The following is a 19,226-nucleotide window of genomic DNA, read 5'->3' as shown; positions in this document are numbered from 1 at the left end:
CACTAGACCACTCATGAAGGTATTGCACCTTTATGTTAACTTGTTTGCTATGTTTATGAATTATAATTAGTAAAATAGAGCCAGCCCAAAATAAAGGCTAAACATTTAGAATATCAATAGCCACAAGGAAACAGGGGTTAAACCTATGGTCTCTTTTTATACCAAGTAACTAAATAGCATTAATTGATGTAAAAATTATATCTTTAGATAGCATCATTTTTCCTTGCTAAATCCATTCCTGCGTTCTCTGAATGGCATCATCATCTACCAAATCAGTCTAACCCTTCAGTTCTGACATCTCATCAGCATCAACATCTCACATTCTCCTGCACTAATAAATCCCATCCTCCTGTCTCTCTATTCCCATCACCACTTGCCTGTTTCAGATATTCATTACCTTGAGTTTAGACTCTTGCATCAGTTTCTGTTTTCTCCAGTTCACATCGTGTCCCTTGGAAATCCATTCTACTGGATTAAAAATTTAAAAACAAAGTTCTGATGATCACATCCTTGTTGGACCACCTTCCACGGTGGCCTACATATAAGACAATGCCCAAATATCTCAGTTCAGTTCTCATGGACCTAACTGCTTGAGTTCCAACTAAATTGAATCGCATACTGTTTCCAGTATTATCTTCTACCTAGCTCCTATAGTTTTCTCTGCTTAATACCTTTTCCCCATATTTTTGAGTGTTTAAATATTATTCATCCTTTACATGTTTCCTCTATGAAAGTTTCTCTTCCCACAGTATCTATATACCTCTCATGGCATCTTAACCTTGTATAAAACACACTAATGTACATGACTTCCATTAAGACTTAAAACCACTTACAGGATCTGTTTATATCTCATCTATGAAACTCTTACAATGCTGAATACAGTGCTTAGAATACATCTTACATATTTGCTGAGTAAATAATTTTCAGAATTGTGTGGAACCCAGAACAACTTGTGTCAGTGGCAAATATGTTAAATGCCTCCTGGCCTTCCTAGCTAGTGGCACTGCTACCGATCAACACACAGTAAAAGAAAAGGGAAAGAAACAGCAACAAAAATTATTTCTCTGGATTTTATCCAGCATAGGTACTGACCCAAAGGGTCCAGTAAAATTGGTTTATTTTAGGGCATATCTACAGTCCTCACTCTCTGCGCTGTGAATATGCAGGGATGTTTCTGTACATCCTGTCTCTGGGTGACGCCATCCTTCGAGTCCTGCCTGCACAGATGTCCTCGTTCATCCTTCCTCCACGCTGCACTGATCTTTCTCAAATACAAACCTCAGCATGCCGTTCACCTGATCAAAATTCTTTAATATTTTCTTACAGCCTTTGGAATAAAGTCCAAACTTCTCATGTGACATTCTCCATGAAGCTGCCTCTGTCTACTCTCGCCTCATTTCCCACGCTCACATATTCCAGCCATGCACATTCAGTGTACTTGTAACTCACCAAATGTGTCCTCCTCACCCTCTCTGTGCACGCTAGCAGTATGTGTTTTCAGTCTGAAATGTCCTCTCTTGTCATTGCTCAGGTAACTTCTGCTTGTCTTTCAAGACCCATCTCAGGCACCACCTGGTTTAGGTGACCATCCTTATATTCCCACGGCCTTCTGGGTATGCCTCAGACATAGACCGTTTCACATTGTATGATAATGATCTATTTAATGTGTCTGTCTTAGCCACAAGACTGTGAACTCTTGGTGGGCAGGGATTCTGATTTAACTGTTTCTTCATTGCCTGGCAAAACAGGTCCTTAAGTAAGTTTAACTGGCTGGTTAAATGAGACTGCACGGCACTCAGGACCTGCGTCTCAGAGCTCTTCAGCAGTAAACCAACCTTTCACAGCTAACTAGTAATCCAGACAGAGGAGACATTCCTCAGCAGTGGCTACCATATACACCTACATCATTCCAGATCCATTCCAATAGGGGAATGAATACAATGAGGGAGAAATTTTAATTCAGGTAGTTTGGACCTAAAGCCAAATGGGATGAAAAAAAAACAAACAAACCCTTATGAGACCTCCTTTAATATCTGTGCTGTTTTGCATACAAGTATCCCTTAGATAGTCTAAAGAAATTTTCAAAAACTAATTCTTCAGGACACAGAAATAACAATACTAGCATTCCTAAGGATGAAACACATGGTAGAATAATGAATACAATTGAATTTACATGTTTTACAAATACAAAAAATTTAGGCCTGAGATGGCCTTTCCCATAACTTCCAATATAAAATGAAAGGCCAGAGTTTTACAAATAAAGCTGCAAAAACAGCCTTGACTTCAAGCAAACGAGAGTAACATCCCTTCGAAGTATTTCTGTTTACAGATAACACCAGTTAGACCACACATTTATGTGACTAACAACACTCTTAATATGAACTCCAAGAGATTTGAAACTCAAAAATATTTAGAACTATTCAAGAAAACAAAAGTTTGGCCTGTGTGTTATCTTTGAAACTATCAACATTACTTATGGAATTTATGCCACTACATGGAAAATGTTTTCTATTGTCTGTTTAAAATATGCAATTACATATTGTTTTGAAATCCCAGTAATGTACTGAAGAACAAACATAACTGACAATGTTACCTAGATTAAGATTTCATATTTTTTCTTATGAAAACAAAAATAAAATATGATTTCAACAAAAGCTTTGCTGTTTAGGCTCCTTGATATAAGCTGTTCAGCTCTAATATTAAGAATTTAGACTGGAATATCTCTGTGGTTCATTACTCTAAATCTGGGATTATTCTTTATTGTCAGGTAGGTGAAGCCTGTCATGTGTCTGCTTTCCTCCTCTGTACTCGCCTCCCCACGGGCACCCACTGAGGTTAGTGGTACTTTCCTCAGATTGTAGATACACGTCTCCTTACTTTCAATCACAAAAACTGATAATAGATTAAAATATTACCTCCTGTAGGGTAATATTTATATTTTAATTGAGAATATGTATATTAAAAGCTAAATGTCTGAAACACTGACAGGATTTCAGGCGATGAGGCTCAGGGCATGCTATCCCCAAACAGAGCATCTTGGCTTACTGAATATTTTAAACTGCAGGAATTTGAGAAATGCCATGTGTGGAAAGGACTTTCTGATCTTCCCCTAAATCAGGTCATAAAACCTGTGACTGAGAAGTGCCTTCCCTATACCAGAGGACAGGCACATTCTTATCACCAAGATGGGGGGATATTGAGAGAGCCTGAATGCACAGGCCTTGCAGGTTTCCTCTAGTTTAACTACATGTAGCTCATACCCCCTTTGTCCTATCACATTTTCCCAGGACTCTTCAAAAACCTGCATAAAAATGCTCATATTTAAGCACTTCTTTGGGTCTTCATTTACTTATGAAGGTTCCCATGTTACATAAAACTTACATTAAATACATTTGTATGTTTTGATCTTGCTAACTTGTCCTCGGTTACAGAGGCCCCCACCAAGAACTTAGAAGACTGCAGGAACGTGATTTTCCTTCCCTATATACAAAGGAAGGGTCAAGGGAGTAAATAGTAAGATTGTCCTTTAAGTTCACTTGTAGATAGTAACTTATTTTGCTGAGGGGTGATATTGCCTTCATCCCCTTCATAAACAATCATTTCAATTACTTTACATGGGTAAAAAAAGATGAGATGAAACAATTTTTGACTTTAATCTCCTGAAAGCACAGATTAGAAAAGCAAAATTTTCACCATATGAAAATATAAGAATGCTGTTAGACAAAGTTTTCCTATTGAAAAATCTACAAAAGCAAAATAGAATTTTCCTTCAGTGTTAGAGGTTTTTTTTCCCCTCTCTACTGTATGGAACTACATTTTATTGGCAAGGGAGATATAAAATTATTTTTAAAATATGCAAGTATTAAATATCTATTCATTACTTAAACAGATAGGTAAAGTCACATAACCCCCAGAGCTTAATTGCAAAAATTTACCCTGATTAGACTTAACAGTTATTCTACAAAAATGATTCCTTTAAAAATATTAGGAGGTTTTCAAAAGGTTTTAATTTGTTACATTTTAAAATACAAGCATCTTGGTGATAGTTTTGGAGAAAATTTAATAAAATGCTTTTGAATGGACTAAATAGTATAAGTTGTCATTATAGTAGGAAAAAACATTTCTAATGTGCTTCCTCCCTCACAGTATTCCAACTTTGTTCTCCAAAATTTAAAATGGTTCAGTTTCTCTTGAATCTGTGACTCTGTCTGTATATAGAAAACTGTGGGTAGATTTGTTCACTTGGGATTAAGTGTCATATATTCAGGCACTGAAAGTAAGAGCTGTTTGTAAGATATGAAGAAATGTGTATAGTTTTCAATCAGTGCATGTCTCATTCAGTCATTAATTTATATTAATTCATTTGTTTCATTCTTGTTTGTGCTTAATAGCCCTATGCAGGATCCAAATAGCTACTTGCATAAAGCTGAGGAACATGACCTGGGGTCAACCAACTGCCAGTTATTTGGCATTGGGCAAGTTGCTTTGTCTTTCTAACTTCAGTTTCTTCATCAGTAAAATAGAGATATTAACAGTGTCTACATCTTAGGGCTAGCACCACGCTTGGCACATAGTGAGAGCTTAATCATAGCTATTATTAGAAATCAGTTCCAGTAAGGCATAATATTGCACCATATACAACAGCATTTACAACAGGACAGTAAAAAGTCTTAAGCCGACAGCATAAATCCCTAATTGTGGATTTTCAGGAATTAGTGACTATAGGTATCGATGACTTAATGGCACATTAGTAACTCTAAAATCACACTGCAGAGATTTCTGACCATACCATATCATCTCTATGCTTCCATTGCCTCTGACTTCATCTATTTCTTCACTGGTCTCCTTGCTGGTCCAAAATAGCCAAACTTGTTCATACACCAGGGTCTTTGCCCTTGCGCTCCTCTGCCTAGAATGTTCCTCCTCATATCATTTATAGCCTGCCTTTTTATATCATTCAGTTCTGTTGAAATATCACCGTTTCTCAGAGGCTTTCTCTAAGTACTTTATAAAACTATCATTCTTTATCCTTTGCCCTGCTTTATTTTTATGTATAGCACTTATTGCTATTAAAGACCATATGATCGATATATTTATCCCTCCAATTAAAATGTAATTTCCATGACTGCAAAGAATTTGTCGTTTGTTCACAACAAACCCTTAAAGTCTAGTACCCTAATTATAGGCTAGCACATACTAAGACAGCCAGTCCATATTTGTTGGATGAATGAATGTTAGGTTAGAGGGAACGCTTCTAGCTGTAAATTCTGATTCTCCTGAATTTTTGTACATACTGTCTTGCATCTGGGTTTAAAGGAAGAAAGGCCTCAGAAGTCACTGGATCACTTACAGAATGCAAAAGGGCTTACATGTCGCCAATAGCCTCTTTATGTTATAACTTTGAGGGTACAGGTAAGAGAGTGTGGGGCACGGTATCTGCCATGCTGCCTTTTTCCTTGTATCTATATTTTCTGGGTACTTTCTAAGTGCCACTCTGGTGCTGGGGCTACAAAGATTAAAATGACATGAGCCTTATCCACACCTTGCTTCTCTTAACCAGAGGTTACTTCCTTGCTGATGTGGTTTGTAGGAGCTCATTTGGTGCTTAATACGTATTGTCTTTATTGTTCATTTATTTTTCAGATAAAATATTTTAATGTTTCATATTTTTCACACTAAAAGCAATCTAGTAAATAAGAACTATGTACTTATATCTTCTCCTTAAAAAAAATCCATAGCACTACAGAGAGTAATATTTATTGGTTGCTATTAATGATGTCATCCAAAAAATCAGATCACATTCTAACATTAATCTGAAGCAATATATTTATGAATCTCTTCATTACTATGCACAACTTTCTCCCTGCCTTCAACTCCTTCAGAACAGAATTTAATATTACTGGAGTAAGAAAGAAATGCTACTTATTTCCTCATAAGATGATCAAATGAAGCCTAAGAGATTTTGAAAGTTTTATGAGTTTTCCAGCCTTGGAAGGCCATAGGTAGGCAGTTTAGATACCTCAGTCAAATGGGACCTTAGAAACCACAGCTCTCCATTCTTCACTGTGTTCTTGATACTAGAAGAGACCCAATGACAGCTAATGACTTTTGGAAAAGAGTTTAAGGTGGATTCTTTCAGAGCACTATGACTGATACACAGGTACCAACATCTGGTATTTAGAGGTGGACAAGAAGTGGGTATATCGTAAAATAAGAGGGCACTGGAAAAAAAGTCAGGAATACTGTTAGGATAAATGGCTCAACTTTAAGAATACTTTGGTTTTAAAGTAGGCTTTCACAAGGGGATTTAAAAAATTTCACAAGTTGGATCCTTTGGGAGGGTCATGAAAGATAGGTGACTTTCTTTTCTTTCCCTTTCATTCCCTTTGGCCACTGCCCCCGTCCCCTGCCCTGCATCCACCAAGTGGCACAGAGCAGTACTGAGTCTCTCCATTTTGCCTACAACTGTAGGCAGTGAAACAGTGAACCCAGGTGTCTGCCTCGTTACGACTCTGAGCCCAGCATGGGGGATGACACAAAGGCACTCCTTCATTAGGTGGCTCGTCCACGCTCAAGAGAGGGCAATGTTCAGGTGAGCAGAAAATAAGAAAACGACGGTGTCAATTTAAAAAAAATTAGGCCATGAGGTTTGGAAAACCTTGGATTGAATGTTACTTTTCATATTGTGTGCACTTTTGAATTTTAAATAGTTAATTACTTGAAAGAAAATATCACAAGAGTGATGGGTGCATAAACTATTTTAATTATTTTGTAAGAGTTTCTAAAATTAAAATAAGGTGCTACACTATCATGCTGTGCTTTTTGATGGTTTTATTAGAGGTTATAACTAGAAGTTCAACCAAAATAAACGTAAGTTAAAAAGGTAAAAATTGAAAGTATTTTAAGCCCTTGAAGTTACCAGATAAGAAGAACTTCCAGACTGGGGTCCCTGACCTGTCAACAGGATTTAATGGTTCTTTTGGGAGGCAGTCCACTCACCTACTCTGCTAAGGAACTTCCAGTATCCCTGAAGCCGTAACAACGAGGGACATGAACATTTATACTCTTTCCAAACTCCGGTCTCACAGTTTAGGGAAAATAGGAGTAACTTTTCACAATAAGATGAGGATATATCATTTGAATTAGTGGGCTCTCAAATTTACTCTCAGTAATCAAAAATTCTATGAATTGCTTCAGGAGTTCTGTAAATGTATAGTTTGAATTTCATTTCAAAAGCTGTGATTAAAATATGCACATGAAAATTAATACGCCAATTTTAGCATATAAAATCACCAACCCGCTAACCCTCATTTACATATAATTCTCATTTATAGTTAGTAAATGCTATACATGTTAACTTATGAATAAAATTAATTATAAAACACCTTCCTTTATATTGCATAGGTTGGGTTTCAAAGAAAAACTTTATTTAAAATACCTTGTTTCTCTTAACTGGAGATTACTTAAAAAATAGATTATTTAAAAAAAGAGATTATTTTAAAAAGTTTGAAAAACCTAACAGATGATGAAAATATAAGGAGAAAGACTGAACTGAAAGACTATTTTGTACCTGCTTATACTTTAATGCCAAACAAAATCACCAGAAATTATGGTACACTTAATGTCAGTAGAAAATACTTTAACATGTTCTCTATAGGCCAATATTTTGAAAATTATAAATGCAAATTTAATGTTGAGATCTGGAAAACTATCTAGACCATGAGGTAGACTAGGTAACTATTCCTCATCTTTGCTAAAATTTAATCTAGACAAGGAAGGATTCAAATGCCCCAAGAACAGCAACACGTACCAGAGAAACACAAAAAACAAGAAATGTCCTGACATTCTGGTTTTGTTTTGGAAATATTTTAAGGTCTCTGGTATGTAATATTATCTTATGAAATATTATGCAAGTCTATTCTGGCACTCAGTTTGAGAGTTACTTAGCTATTTGAATTCAGAGGAATCCCAGATATGTTCTTTGTTTTTACCACATGCCCTTTAAATAAGGCAGCACCACCCTTTAAAACCACATGTGGAAAGGATACTCTTCACTATTCCGGATATCAACTACCAGGAGCTTTGGTTTACTGGACTTTGTCTTCTTGGTGGGTGTTTTGAAGTGGCCTGTCACTGTGAGTTCACACAAATCAATCAGGTCCTCTGCTGAAATCCGGGGTGAAACTTCTGACTTTAGGTCATTTAATGGGATGGCTTCTCTTGACTGGAAGAAATGTACAAATAACACAAATATTGAGAATAATATAGAGACAAACTATAGCCAGTACAAAATATCTTAATATCAATCACTACAGCACATGGGAGACCATCTCACGGTCAACTGTGTAACTGTATTCCCTAGTGTTGAGGTTTACTTTTTTATTAGTCACACACGTAGGAACATATTCTTTTGTCTACCACAAGCTCATGGTTCAAATGTGATAGAAATAGGTGAGAAAGATTTTTCCTTATGAAAGTACTGTGTATCTTTAAAAGCTGCTCTTTTAAGCTCATTCACCTTTCTTTAAGTGTAATCACAGTTGTTATGAATTGCATTAATTACAAGCTCTGCTAATATGATAAACTGCATTGTAACTCAGTATTCTACTAATTAGAGAAACTATTTCTAATATGTACATTAGACCTTTATAATCTAATTTACATTATATATGAATGGTTGATTGGAAATTAGATTGTCAGATGGATAAAGAGCAACATAATGCTTTCTTGGATAGTAAACCAAATTGACAGTTGTGGACAAAAAAGGGGCCACATACCGTACCTGTTAAGCTCAGGGAAGGCCAGCATGGTGGCCGTACAAACTCAGAGTCTTGAGGGAACCATGATGGATGGTCTGAAATTAAAACTTCCTAACTAAAAGTGAGCCATGGTAGGTAGTCATGTCCTACACCAGTATCTTCCTTGACAAAGGTCAGTCTTTACCTTAACTGAACCTGTCTATTGTCTTTTTGCATCTATGATAACATACCTTTGAAATACCTGGGTAATAATTCCTTTTCCAGACCCTTCAAAGTACAGCCTCCCATAAGATCATGGAACCCCTCATTGTTAACTTGTTCTCTGGCATACCATTTCTATGTGCGGTAAATATTGTTAACTGTCCTATACCCACCAACGTAAAAGAAATATGTGTCCATTTCACTCTTTACCCTCTCTCAGAGATTTCTCCTTTGTTTTCTCCTGCCTCCCTAATTGAGGACCACCAATGAATTTCATGTAACCCTTCTTATGTCTCCTCCTTTGATTCTAATGTATAAAATATGGTACAAAACTGTCATTCTTTGGAACACTTTCTCAATCTGTTGAGATTTTGCTTCCTGGCAACTGTCATGAATTTGACTTAAATAAATGTATAAAAATTCTCTAGCAGGGGTGCCCAACACATGGCCAGGATGACCATGAACGCAGCCCAACACAAAATCGTAAATTTACTTAAAACATTATGAGATTTTTTTTGTTGTTGTTAGTGTTCGTGTATTTGATGTGTGGCCCAAGACAACTCTTCTTCTTCCAGTGTGGCCCAGAGACGCCACAAGGTTGGACACCCCTGCTACAGGTTTGGACATTTCTTACATCAACATAATATATCTTAAATTGTGAAGGAGGTAAAATCAGACTCCAGACTTATCAAACCAGTTCATTGATCTAATTTATCTGCTATATGGCCTAAGACTGATTCAGACTAAGGGCTATTTACCATTATTCTCCATGTTATTTAGTAGGGAGAACAATTTAGTAGGGAGGCAATGCAATATAACTCAACTGAATTCAACTTAAATTTATTGAGCACTAGTACTGATTCTTGAAAACTTATTTAACATAACTTGGGAATTTAAAAATTTTCAAAATTCACTTGATTGAAAACATGGGGACTCAAAAGGAAAAATTTACTTATATATCTAATAAGTTTTGAAAATTGAGCCTAATTGTTATCTCATATATACATTTCCTCTCTTAATTCCATTGTAGGATTCCACATTTAGATTTTCAACGGAGAATTTCTAGGGAGAGAATAAAGCATACGGATCACTTATAAGGCATACTTACTTAAAAAATTTGTTTTCAATTGGAGTTTGAATGTCAGCTACCATTCCTTGGTTTTCCCTGGCTAGGTTGTTTATTTTTAGTGCTAAAGCATTTATTCTCTCACTTCATTACATTTAAACAGAAATGGAAATTGCTTAGCTCTATGGGTTTTGGCTTTTAAAAAAAATCTCACCAAAGAACATTTTTTTAATTGCCTTTATAGAGCGAGGAAGAAAGAAACATTGATGTGAGAGAGAAACATCGATAGGCCACCTTCTCCTATGCACCCAGAACAGGGATTGAACCTGCAACCTGGGCATGTGCCCTGATGGGAAATCAAATCCGGGACCCCTCAGCCTACGGGTCAACGTTCCAACTAAGCCACACTATCCAGGGTGGGGTTTTGGTTTTTAATAAAAAGAAGGCATTAGGAATTTAAATTTTTTAGTATTAGGAATTAAAGCCACTTAAATATTTTGAAATTAAAAATGCTTCAGAAAGATTATAAACAGCTTTAAAATCAGCAAGCTATACAAGCAATGCTTCCATCTCCTTTTTCATTAGATTGCATTCTCTACAGGTATTTTTCCCAGACTTCCCAGACCAAGTCGTACATTTATCAAGATAAAAATAACTTTTGATTACCCAAGTTCTGCTTTTAGTCAGTTAGTGGCGAATATGGCATTTCACACAGGTTTTATTTGAATGAAAGGTATGCCTTGGGGGATGGAGAGGATTTGACCATAATATTCTCTATGAACTGACTGATTTAAAAAAGACCTGACTTTGCCATCGGCTCTAACTAAATGCATCATATATGAGGAGTTGTTTTTTTTTTTTTTTCCCAAAAGAAAGCATAATTACTATGTATAAATGGTAAAGATAGAAGGAGGGAAAAATTACTTACAGATTCATAGATTTCCACATTTTTGTGAGTATCAGTAAAGAAAATTAACAAAATGTATGCAAGTTTCTCTGCAAATTAATTTTAGATTAGTAAATTAGATTTAGGACAACTTATACTACTTTGTTTTATGAAGAAAATAAAAACAAAGAATATAGTTTTTCTTTTATTAGACAGTTCTATATGTAATTTTACTGTTCATTATATAATTTCCACTTAGAGGCATAAAAATAAAACTTCCTCTGTAAAACTTTTGTCTCGTTTAGTATCATGGGTATTGGCATTGTCCTGTGGGAGTATGATTTCAAATATGGGACTTTGTTTATGGATGATGCAGAATTTAGGATAACTATGTAACAACTCTGGAAACATTAATGATCAATTTTGTCCAAGAACCTCATACACAATGCATATTAAGCATAGATGTCCAAGTATTAGAAATCAGTTTGAGGATGTATTAGCAGTTTTACTGAAAAAGGTCATCTTTCAGCAGAGTGGGCTCTGAATGGCTATGTATATGTATTGGTGATAATATTAACCAAGCAAGCACATTTTGGTAACAAGAAAGGCATTTGTCTGTGTCCATTAAACTATTGGGAGAATGACTCTGTCATGTTTGCTAACAGTCTGAAATTGTAGACTTTTAATGAGAATATATCTGTATACCTTTATGTTGTATATACAACCAGCAACCTTATGGGCATAACTATATACATCTATGTTCCATATGTAAAAGCTCCTAAATAACTATAGAGGCATTTTAACATGTGAATGCAGGGCTGGCATCCAGAACATTTTTCATATTTTCTGTCATGAATCCAGGTACTATGTTCAACCTAGTTACTCAAGACAGAAATCTAGAACATCATTAGCTCTTCCTTATTCCTCATTCCCATCTAACATAGCCCCAACTTCACCGAAATATCTCTTGAATCTATTCCGATTTTTAGTCCTATCTCATTTCATTGTCTCTTGCATGGACTCTGGAAGCTGTCACCTCTCTCCATCCCTTTTTTCTCTGCTTCCCTCTTTACCTAAAGTCATCCCTTCTAATTCATCTTCCAAATGCCATTGGTGTAAAGAAGAAAAATCTTATCATGTAACTTTTATAATAAAAAAGCCCCAATGGCTTCTAGATAATGAGAAAATTAAATCTAAATTCCTTATTATAGCACATAAATCCCATGATGAAGTCATCCCTGTGTATAGCAGGCAGGAGACCATAGGCTCTATGCTTTGGAGTGAGATACCTGGACCCAAATTTTGGCCACCCAATTATCAGTATGTGACTTTGGGTGTGATATTTAACCTCTCTCACAATTGCTTCATGAAGTGTTTTAGAATGGTGTCTCACACACTGTGTTACCTGTTTTCTTACCCCTCACTACCTTGTATTTTATGCTTTGGTACTAACAGACTATTTGCTTTTTCATACCACTGAACCTTTGCACACATTGCTTCCTCTGCTTAGAATGTCACATCTTGTCCATCTACTGAATCACAGCTTACCTTTCAAGTGTCAGCTCAAACATTACTATCTCTGTGACGAAAGCCTTTATTTTTAACTCCTGACAGACTTAGTTTTTCTTCTGTGTCCCCAGAGGTATCTGGTTTACCTGGTTATTATAATAGGATTATTTACTTCCATTAGACTGAGAGCTCCTCAAGGACAAGGAAAATGGCTTTTACACCTATTTCCTCCCCAGGACCCAGTATATTTCCAGATATATAAAAAGTATTAAAATATATTTGTTAACTATAAATGAATATTTATAAATCTTCTATTACTTTTCCTGAGAAATATTGTGCTATGGTGTATGCAGTTTCCATGTCTTTTCATATTTTCATCTCTAAAGCTAGTATAAGGTATGGCACAAGGAAACTCAGTAACTATTTTGACGTGATCGGGTGCATTCAGGGTGGTATGGCCATAGACTCAATAACTATTTTGAATGAGTGAATAAAATAAAATCAGTGAATGAGTAAATGAAATATTAAATAATTCTACAGAGTATAATCTACTCTTATGTGTGGATTATTAGGCGAAGTCTTGAGGGATGGCAAATCACCAAATGAGCGCCAGCCTTTGAGCACTGTGATGATAAATCAAGAACACTGAAATCTGTATCTTCCTCAGTGATTTCTCACAGCCATCTTCCCCTTCCTTAACTGAAAAATTGAAGATGATAGTTGCTACTATATAAGGTTGGCAAAATATACTCTAATTAACTGAATGAAGTTAGGTGGATATTAAATATTTCCGATCCTTAGGAAAATAGGCAAAATAATTTAGTGATAATAAATATATTAAAGAAAAAGTAGTCAAATACTAGAGTTGATGTTTTGGGAAAATCAATAAAGCTAGAAAATCTATATATGAACTGTATGTGTGCACGATCAGAAATAAAAATATAAAAAATATATTTTTATATTCTTTTCCTTTCTCATTTCTAATTACATATAAATGAAGAAAACTAAGCATGTAAAATATTGGAAAAAATAATACAATACTATGTACAATTCAATATTATTTAATTATTAAACTATTGATTCTATTATTCCCAAATGAGCAAAAAATGTGAATATGCCTGTATTATCAGTAGGTCTAAGGTGAACTGAAGAGAGTATGTGGGGGGGGAGGTGTGCATGTGTATTTATTCAAAAGTCATAGGAAATATGAGTAGACTTAGTAAATACAGGTAAGCATTTTTAAGTTTTTAAATGATTACTTGTAAAAAGGTGCTGAACACATCTCTCCCCCCAAATAATTTCATGCCAATTTCGGAAACTAGGGAATCTTTATGATTCTAAGACAAAGAAAACACTGAAAAGTACCCCAGGTCATTTTATGAAGCTACCTTAACCTAATATTTAAATCTGATAAAGAGAGCACTAAATATATACACACACAATTTCATAAATATTCCACATGAATATAGATTTTTTAAAAATCTCAAAAGGAGGAGAATCAAGATGGCAGAGGAGTGAATGGAAGTCACACTGACCTCCTCCCAAGACCAATCTGGAATTAAAACTAACTTGTGGAGAAATCACCTGGAACAAACAATTGAACAATAGTGATAGAGGAGCCTTATAACCTCGGACAGACAGAAGGATCAGCTTTAGCACAATCTAACTGGTAGGAGTGCAGTAGAGGCTCGAGAAGGCAGGCGGGGGCACCCGTGGGTGGCAGCACCAGAAGGATATTGAAACGGCCAGTTGGATCCCCCTGAGAAGAGTGGGGTCTAAACTATAAGTGGGGATCTCTAGCCTACAGCACCAGAGCTCAAAAAGTACACAGATAACAGCCAGCTGCGAAAAGCAGCCGTGTGCTCTCTGCCAGAGACAAGCGGTTGGAGACAAAAAGAGCCGTTTAAAGGGCTAATGCATACATTTTTATTTGCAGCCACTTACCCTGGTCTCCGGCAAGGGCGGGAGCAGAGTGGGCTAGAGATACCTGAGGAGAGACTGGGGAAGGAGGCTTTGGGGTGAGAAATGAGAGAGTGGCCAGCAGGATCCTGGTGCTGACTCATTCCCCATACAGAAGGAGCCATCTTGCTCAGGCAGACCACTCCCCAGAGGAGCAACAGTGAGAGAGGACATAACAGCCCTGCCCCCAGGAAGGTATCCGTTCTAGCCTGGTAGTGCTAAAACCTGACTACTGAGTACAGAGTGGTAGCCACAGATAGTAGATCCCTGGGTAAAGGGGGCAAAAAGTGGTCTAGAGACATTTGAGGAGACTGGAGATGGAGGCTTTGGGGAGAGAATGAAGAGAATAGCCGGCAGGATCCTGGTGCTGCCTCCTCCCTGATACGACAGCAGCCATCTTGCTCAGGCAGACCACTCCCCTGAGCGGCAGCAGCGTGAGAGGACCCAATAACCCTGACCCCAGAAGGGACTCTGCCCCGCCCTGTGGGGTCTAAACCGGCCTGCTGCGTGCAGAGTGACTAGATTAACAGCTGAAGGAGACAGCCACAGACAGTAGGTTCCTGGAAGTCTCCAACAGACTGCTTAAGGTCAGACAGGGACAACATCTGACATTATCAGAGGCAGATCCAGAAAGAAAAAAACAGTGGTCTCCTACCACAGAAGTTCACACCACAAAGTTAGGAAATCAAGACAGATCAATTTAAGAAGCAGAAGCAAAAAAGAAGAGTCTCAAAAAAATGGGAAGACAAAAAAACAGCATGTGTGTGAAAGACAACAAAGAGACTAACCTTACTGAGCAGAGTGTTCAAGGAATTAGATGAGAACAGTACTGAATAGGTAAAGGGGACAGATTAGGAGGGCTCTGAAAGACTGAGAAGCTTGAAGATATAAACAACAGAAGTCCTGTAGGATTTTTTGGACGACTGTGTTACATGTTAGCAGCAGTATCTTAGAAAGATTACTTTGACTGTATTCTGAAGGAAGAAATGAGATGGATGAAATGACAGGCAGAAAGATTTGTTAGAATATGAATTTTATCAAAATCAAATTAAATGACAACAGCAGAAACCAAGAGCTTTGTTCATTATCCTCTTTTCTTTTCTTCAGTCTTTCCCTTTCCACTATTTTCTCTTAGTTTACAAATATATCCAATATTTTCCCATCCAGAGTGAAAAGTATATTAAAACACTAAATATCAAATAATAAAATTACTCTCCAAGGGGAGGGTCTTTCCTTAGCTACTATCCTTCTACCTCCTCATCTCTACTTTGTTCTTTCCATTCACTCCAAAATCACTGCAACTTGGTTTCTGTCATGATATAGAAGAAGGAGTGGATTGTTGTCCAGGAACAAGTAGAGAATTTGGAAACGCTTCTTTGAAAAGGTAATAATTGAGTTGAGAATAAAAGGGTGAATAGGAGTTTGGAGTTTGCTAAATGCAGAGCAGGGGGTTTTCATGCACATTCCATGGGAAGCAATTTTATCAAACACATTGGAAAGTTAATTTGATTCTATTTCTAGGGCTTTGATTTGCTGAATAAAGTCTCCCTCATTTAAAATTGTTTCTATATTTTTCAAATTACCCTAACCAGAGTTTCTCACATTTATAGCCCTTGTTCTGTATGATACTGGCCTGTTCCAATACACCATGAACTCCTTGAAAACAGGCACTAGGACTTGCTTGTACATTCACTTCCACTGCCTAGAAGAGCGCCTGGAGCTCAATAGCTAGTCAGTAAAAATGGGTGTGTTAATGCAAGGGGAAAGGGAGAAAGAAATTCACATGACAGGCACAATGAGAATACATAAGATAAAGGATAGGTGTGAGTAAATGATGGCTCTTATGTTTTGAACATGGATGACTGGGGAAAAAGAAGACAGCAACAGTGATGGAGAGCAGATAAGGAGAATGCAAGCTCAGATTGAGAAATGTGAAATTGAGGTTTCACAGGTCTACCAAGTTGAAGAACTGAGAATGCAGTTAGAGATAGGAACTGTGTTTGGGAGAAGTCATGGCTAAAGGATCATATGTTTGGAATTACCAGCATATAAATTACAGTTTAAGTCATGAGAAAGAGTAAGCAGTTTGAAGAAAAAGGAAAAAAATGGCAAAAAGAAATCCTAATTTTAGTAGGCATATCTATATAGTCTTCTGAGAAAAACCTTACATTATGCAAACTTATTAACAAGGCTTGGATTCTTTAGGGAGATATCCATCAATTCTTATTTTTCCACATCTACAAAAAATAGGCCCTTTTTTCTTAGTGCTAGCTACTTCAAGCTCAGGTATGAGGAGGAACAGGATTTTGCAAATGGCACAGACAGACACTAACTATCATCTCAAAGGAATATTAACAAAGAAAAACTACCTTCAAAAACTATCAATCTATAAAGATATATTCATCCATATATTTAAAACAACAAATTGTTTCAGTGGCATGTTGCTGTTTTTATTTCTCCCTCTTGTTTTTAGAGAAAATAGGGAGAGGTTGCTATTTCTGATATAGAAATATAGCATCTAAAATGGAGTTTGAAATAAAACTGTCATGCTCTGGAAGCTGCATGATGTAGCTCTCACATGAGAGAGATATTTTTCTCCTTCAAATAAAAGAGAGATAACGTACATGAATATGAAACACAAAAAAATAGTAGAGATAGGTTTTCTTCAGTGATTATGGATTTTATGTGAGTTTCCACAGATGTGTCCCTGAAAAATTATGTGTAAGCTGAATTTCTGTAAAGAGACTAACTTTCCCTTTAATATAACGTTTTGGAGATACCTCATTTCTCTAGCGTTCAATTATCTCATGTATAAGGAAAGGGCAGGGGTAGATACTCTATGTTAACTTTAGCTCTAGAATTCTATGACCTTATTTTTGATTGATTTTCCAACTAGCAACAGGTCCCCAAATTCTTGCTTATCTCCTGGGACAAAAGTTAGAAAGCTGTACATAATACTTAACATCACCAGAGGCATTTCTGCAAAAGAGATTCAGGAGTGATTCAAATTCTGAGGCTTAGGAAAGTGTTCATAAAGCATGACATGCTTATATAAACTTAGATTAATAAGAACTTACACATTTCAAGCCAAGTAAATAACTGGAAAAATTTCACAGTTTAAATTGGTTGAAATGAGGCAGAAGACATGGAGGATACAGTAAGTGAATCGCCCTCACATCAGTGATTTCTGAGGCAAAAAGGGAGTCAATGCGGCAGTGTGTGTCGGGAGAGATGGAGAGTGCTACTGTATGTAAGCTTCTATGAGCTTCTGAAAACAATTTCAAAATAAAACCAGAACCTGATAAATTCCTACGCTGAGGTAAACAAGATTAAAAAGTTAAACATGACAGCAGCTCCACTCTGCTGAGCTCCTAATGGTGGAATTTGGGTACCTCCCTTGAGGAATGTGATAGAGCTGCTATTCCACATAGAACGCTACACTCAGCTTTCAATGGCAGCAGGGGCTCAGAGTAGAGCCAGATGGTGGCCTAGAGGTCACAGCATTTTAGTTAGTCCAATTGACATTATCATCCCAAACTAACTTTCCACGGTCCAGCCTTTGCTTGAATTGGGGTGCTGCTTCACTATTCTTTTCTCTCCCTCTTACTCTTTTCCTTATACAATGAAATTATAAGAGCTACCATTTTTGCTCAGTTGTTCCTTGTAACTTGGGAAATTCTCTAATAACTTCCTTCACTATATAACCATAAAATGTCAAATAATGACCAAAATATAATCTGGCTGGAAGCTTCAGTGACTCCCTGTGGAAGAAAGTCTTGAGGTCTGTCTCATCGTTACTGCCGAGCCAAGGACAAGGTGGTGAGCTCTTTATGTGCCTGTGGTATTAACTGTTATTGCTGCGATTAATGTATTGTGGAGTGTTCAGCTAATGTCATGCATCAGCCAACCATTTTATTTTAATATAATCCAGATGTTTCAAGTGAAGGGAAATTCAAAGTTTTAGCTGTGAATTCACGATAGAAGACTATCTAAAATCTTATAATAAAGGAAGGATGTCAATTGTTTCTAATATCTACTAATTTATTTTACTACACTATAAACCATCCCAGACAATTCTTACAGAATATAAATACAGAAATTTCAATGTCCATAATGGTATTTAGCTGTATTTCAAACTTCTTTCACATAAATGAAGAGATTCTGTTTTTTTTAATGAAATCAAAGAGTTTATACGTGTACAACCAACCTCAAGGCAGAGATCCCCTAGATGTATTTTAGGGCTATAATACACAACACACATTATGGAATATGAAAAGATAAATCTAGATGGATCCTTCCATAATGCTAAATTGGTTAGTACCATTTTTTTTCCCATATTTTCTCATCTAAAATAAAAGCATTTCAGGGATAAGCTAATTTTTCATTTCATTTAAGATCTGCCTACAGTTGTAGAGTCTGAAACATAAATGGGGCATGAATAAATATAGAATTTTTATAAGAAAATTCAATTAGTTTATGTACAAAAGTCTATTAATTGTAATAGCAATTACAACTAATTTGTCACCTATAATGTAATTGATAAATTACTGCAAAATTTATCTGAGATATATTCTATTTTAAAGATGTTAAATTAAAAACAGTCTTCATATCTTCCTTTGGCTTACTTTAAAAACATGCAATAACAAGGTAATCTAAGAGAAGGAAAACTATTTTATAAAGGAGTTAAAGGCAACATTTCTTGTGGAGAGGTAAGCCCTTAAATACTATAGGGACTATAAAATGTACATATATATTTCAACAATTACATACTCCATTAAAATATTTTTTATTCTTTGGAATTTCTGGCCATCTTGTCAGAAAGTGCTCAAAAGTTTGTTTTTACAGA

The 19,226-nt window shown here is 36.3% G+C and overlaps 1 protein-coding gene across 1 annotated transcript in view; it reads right to left on the bottom strand.

Moving 5' to 3' along the window:
- TBCK (TBC1 domain containing kinase) overlaps nt 1-19,226 on the bottom strand; it is a 173,375-nt gene that overhangs the window by 26,155 nt on the left and 127,994 nt on the right. Inside the window, exon 24 of the mRNA XM_054591648.1 lies at nt 8,049-8,224. Coding sequence (XP_054447623.1) covers nt 8,049-8,224 — 176 coding nt within the window. The remainder of the gene's footprint in view (nt 1-8,048; nt 8,225-19,226) is intronic.

Source organism: Pteronotus mesoamericanus, unplaced genomic scaffold (assembly GCF_021234165.1).
Source record: "Pteronotus mesoamericanus isolate MK-2021 breed Mesoamerican mustached bat unplaced genomic scaffold, CSHL_Meso_final scaffold_232, whole genome shotgun sequence".
NCBI classification, from domain to species: domain Eukaryota; kingdom Metazoa; phylum Chordata; class Mammalia; order Chiroptera; family Mormoopidae; genus Pteronotus; species Pteronotus mesoamericanus.
This window is presented reverse-complemented; position numbering and strand designations above follow the sequence as displayed.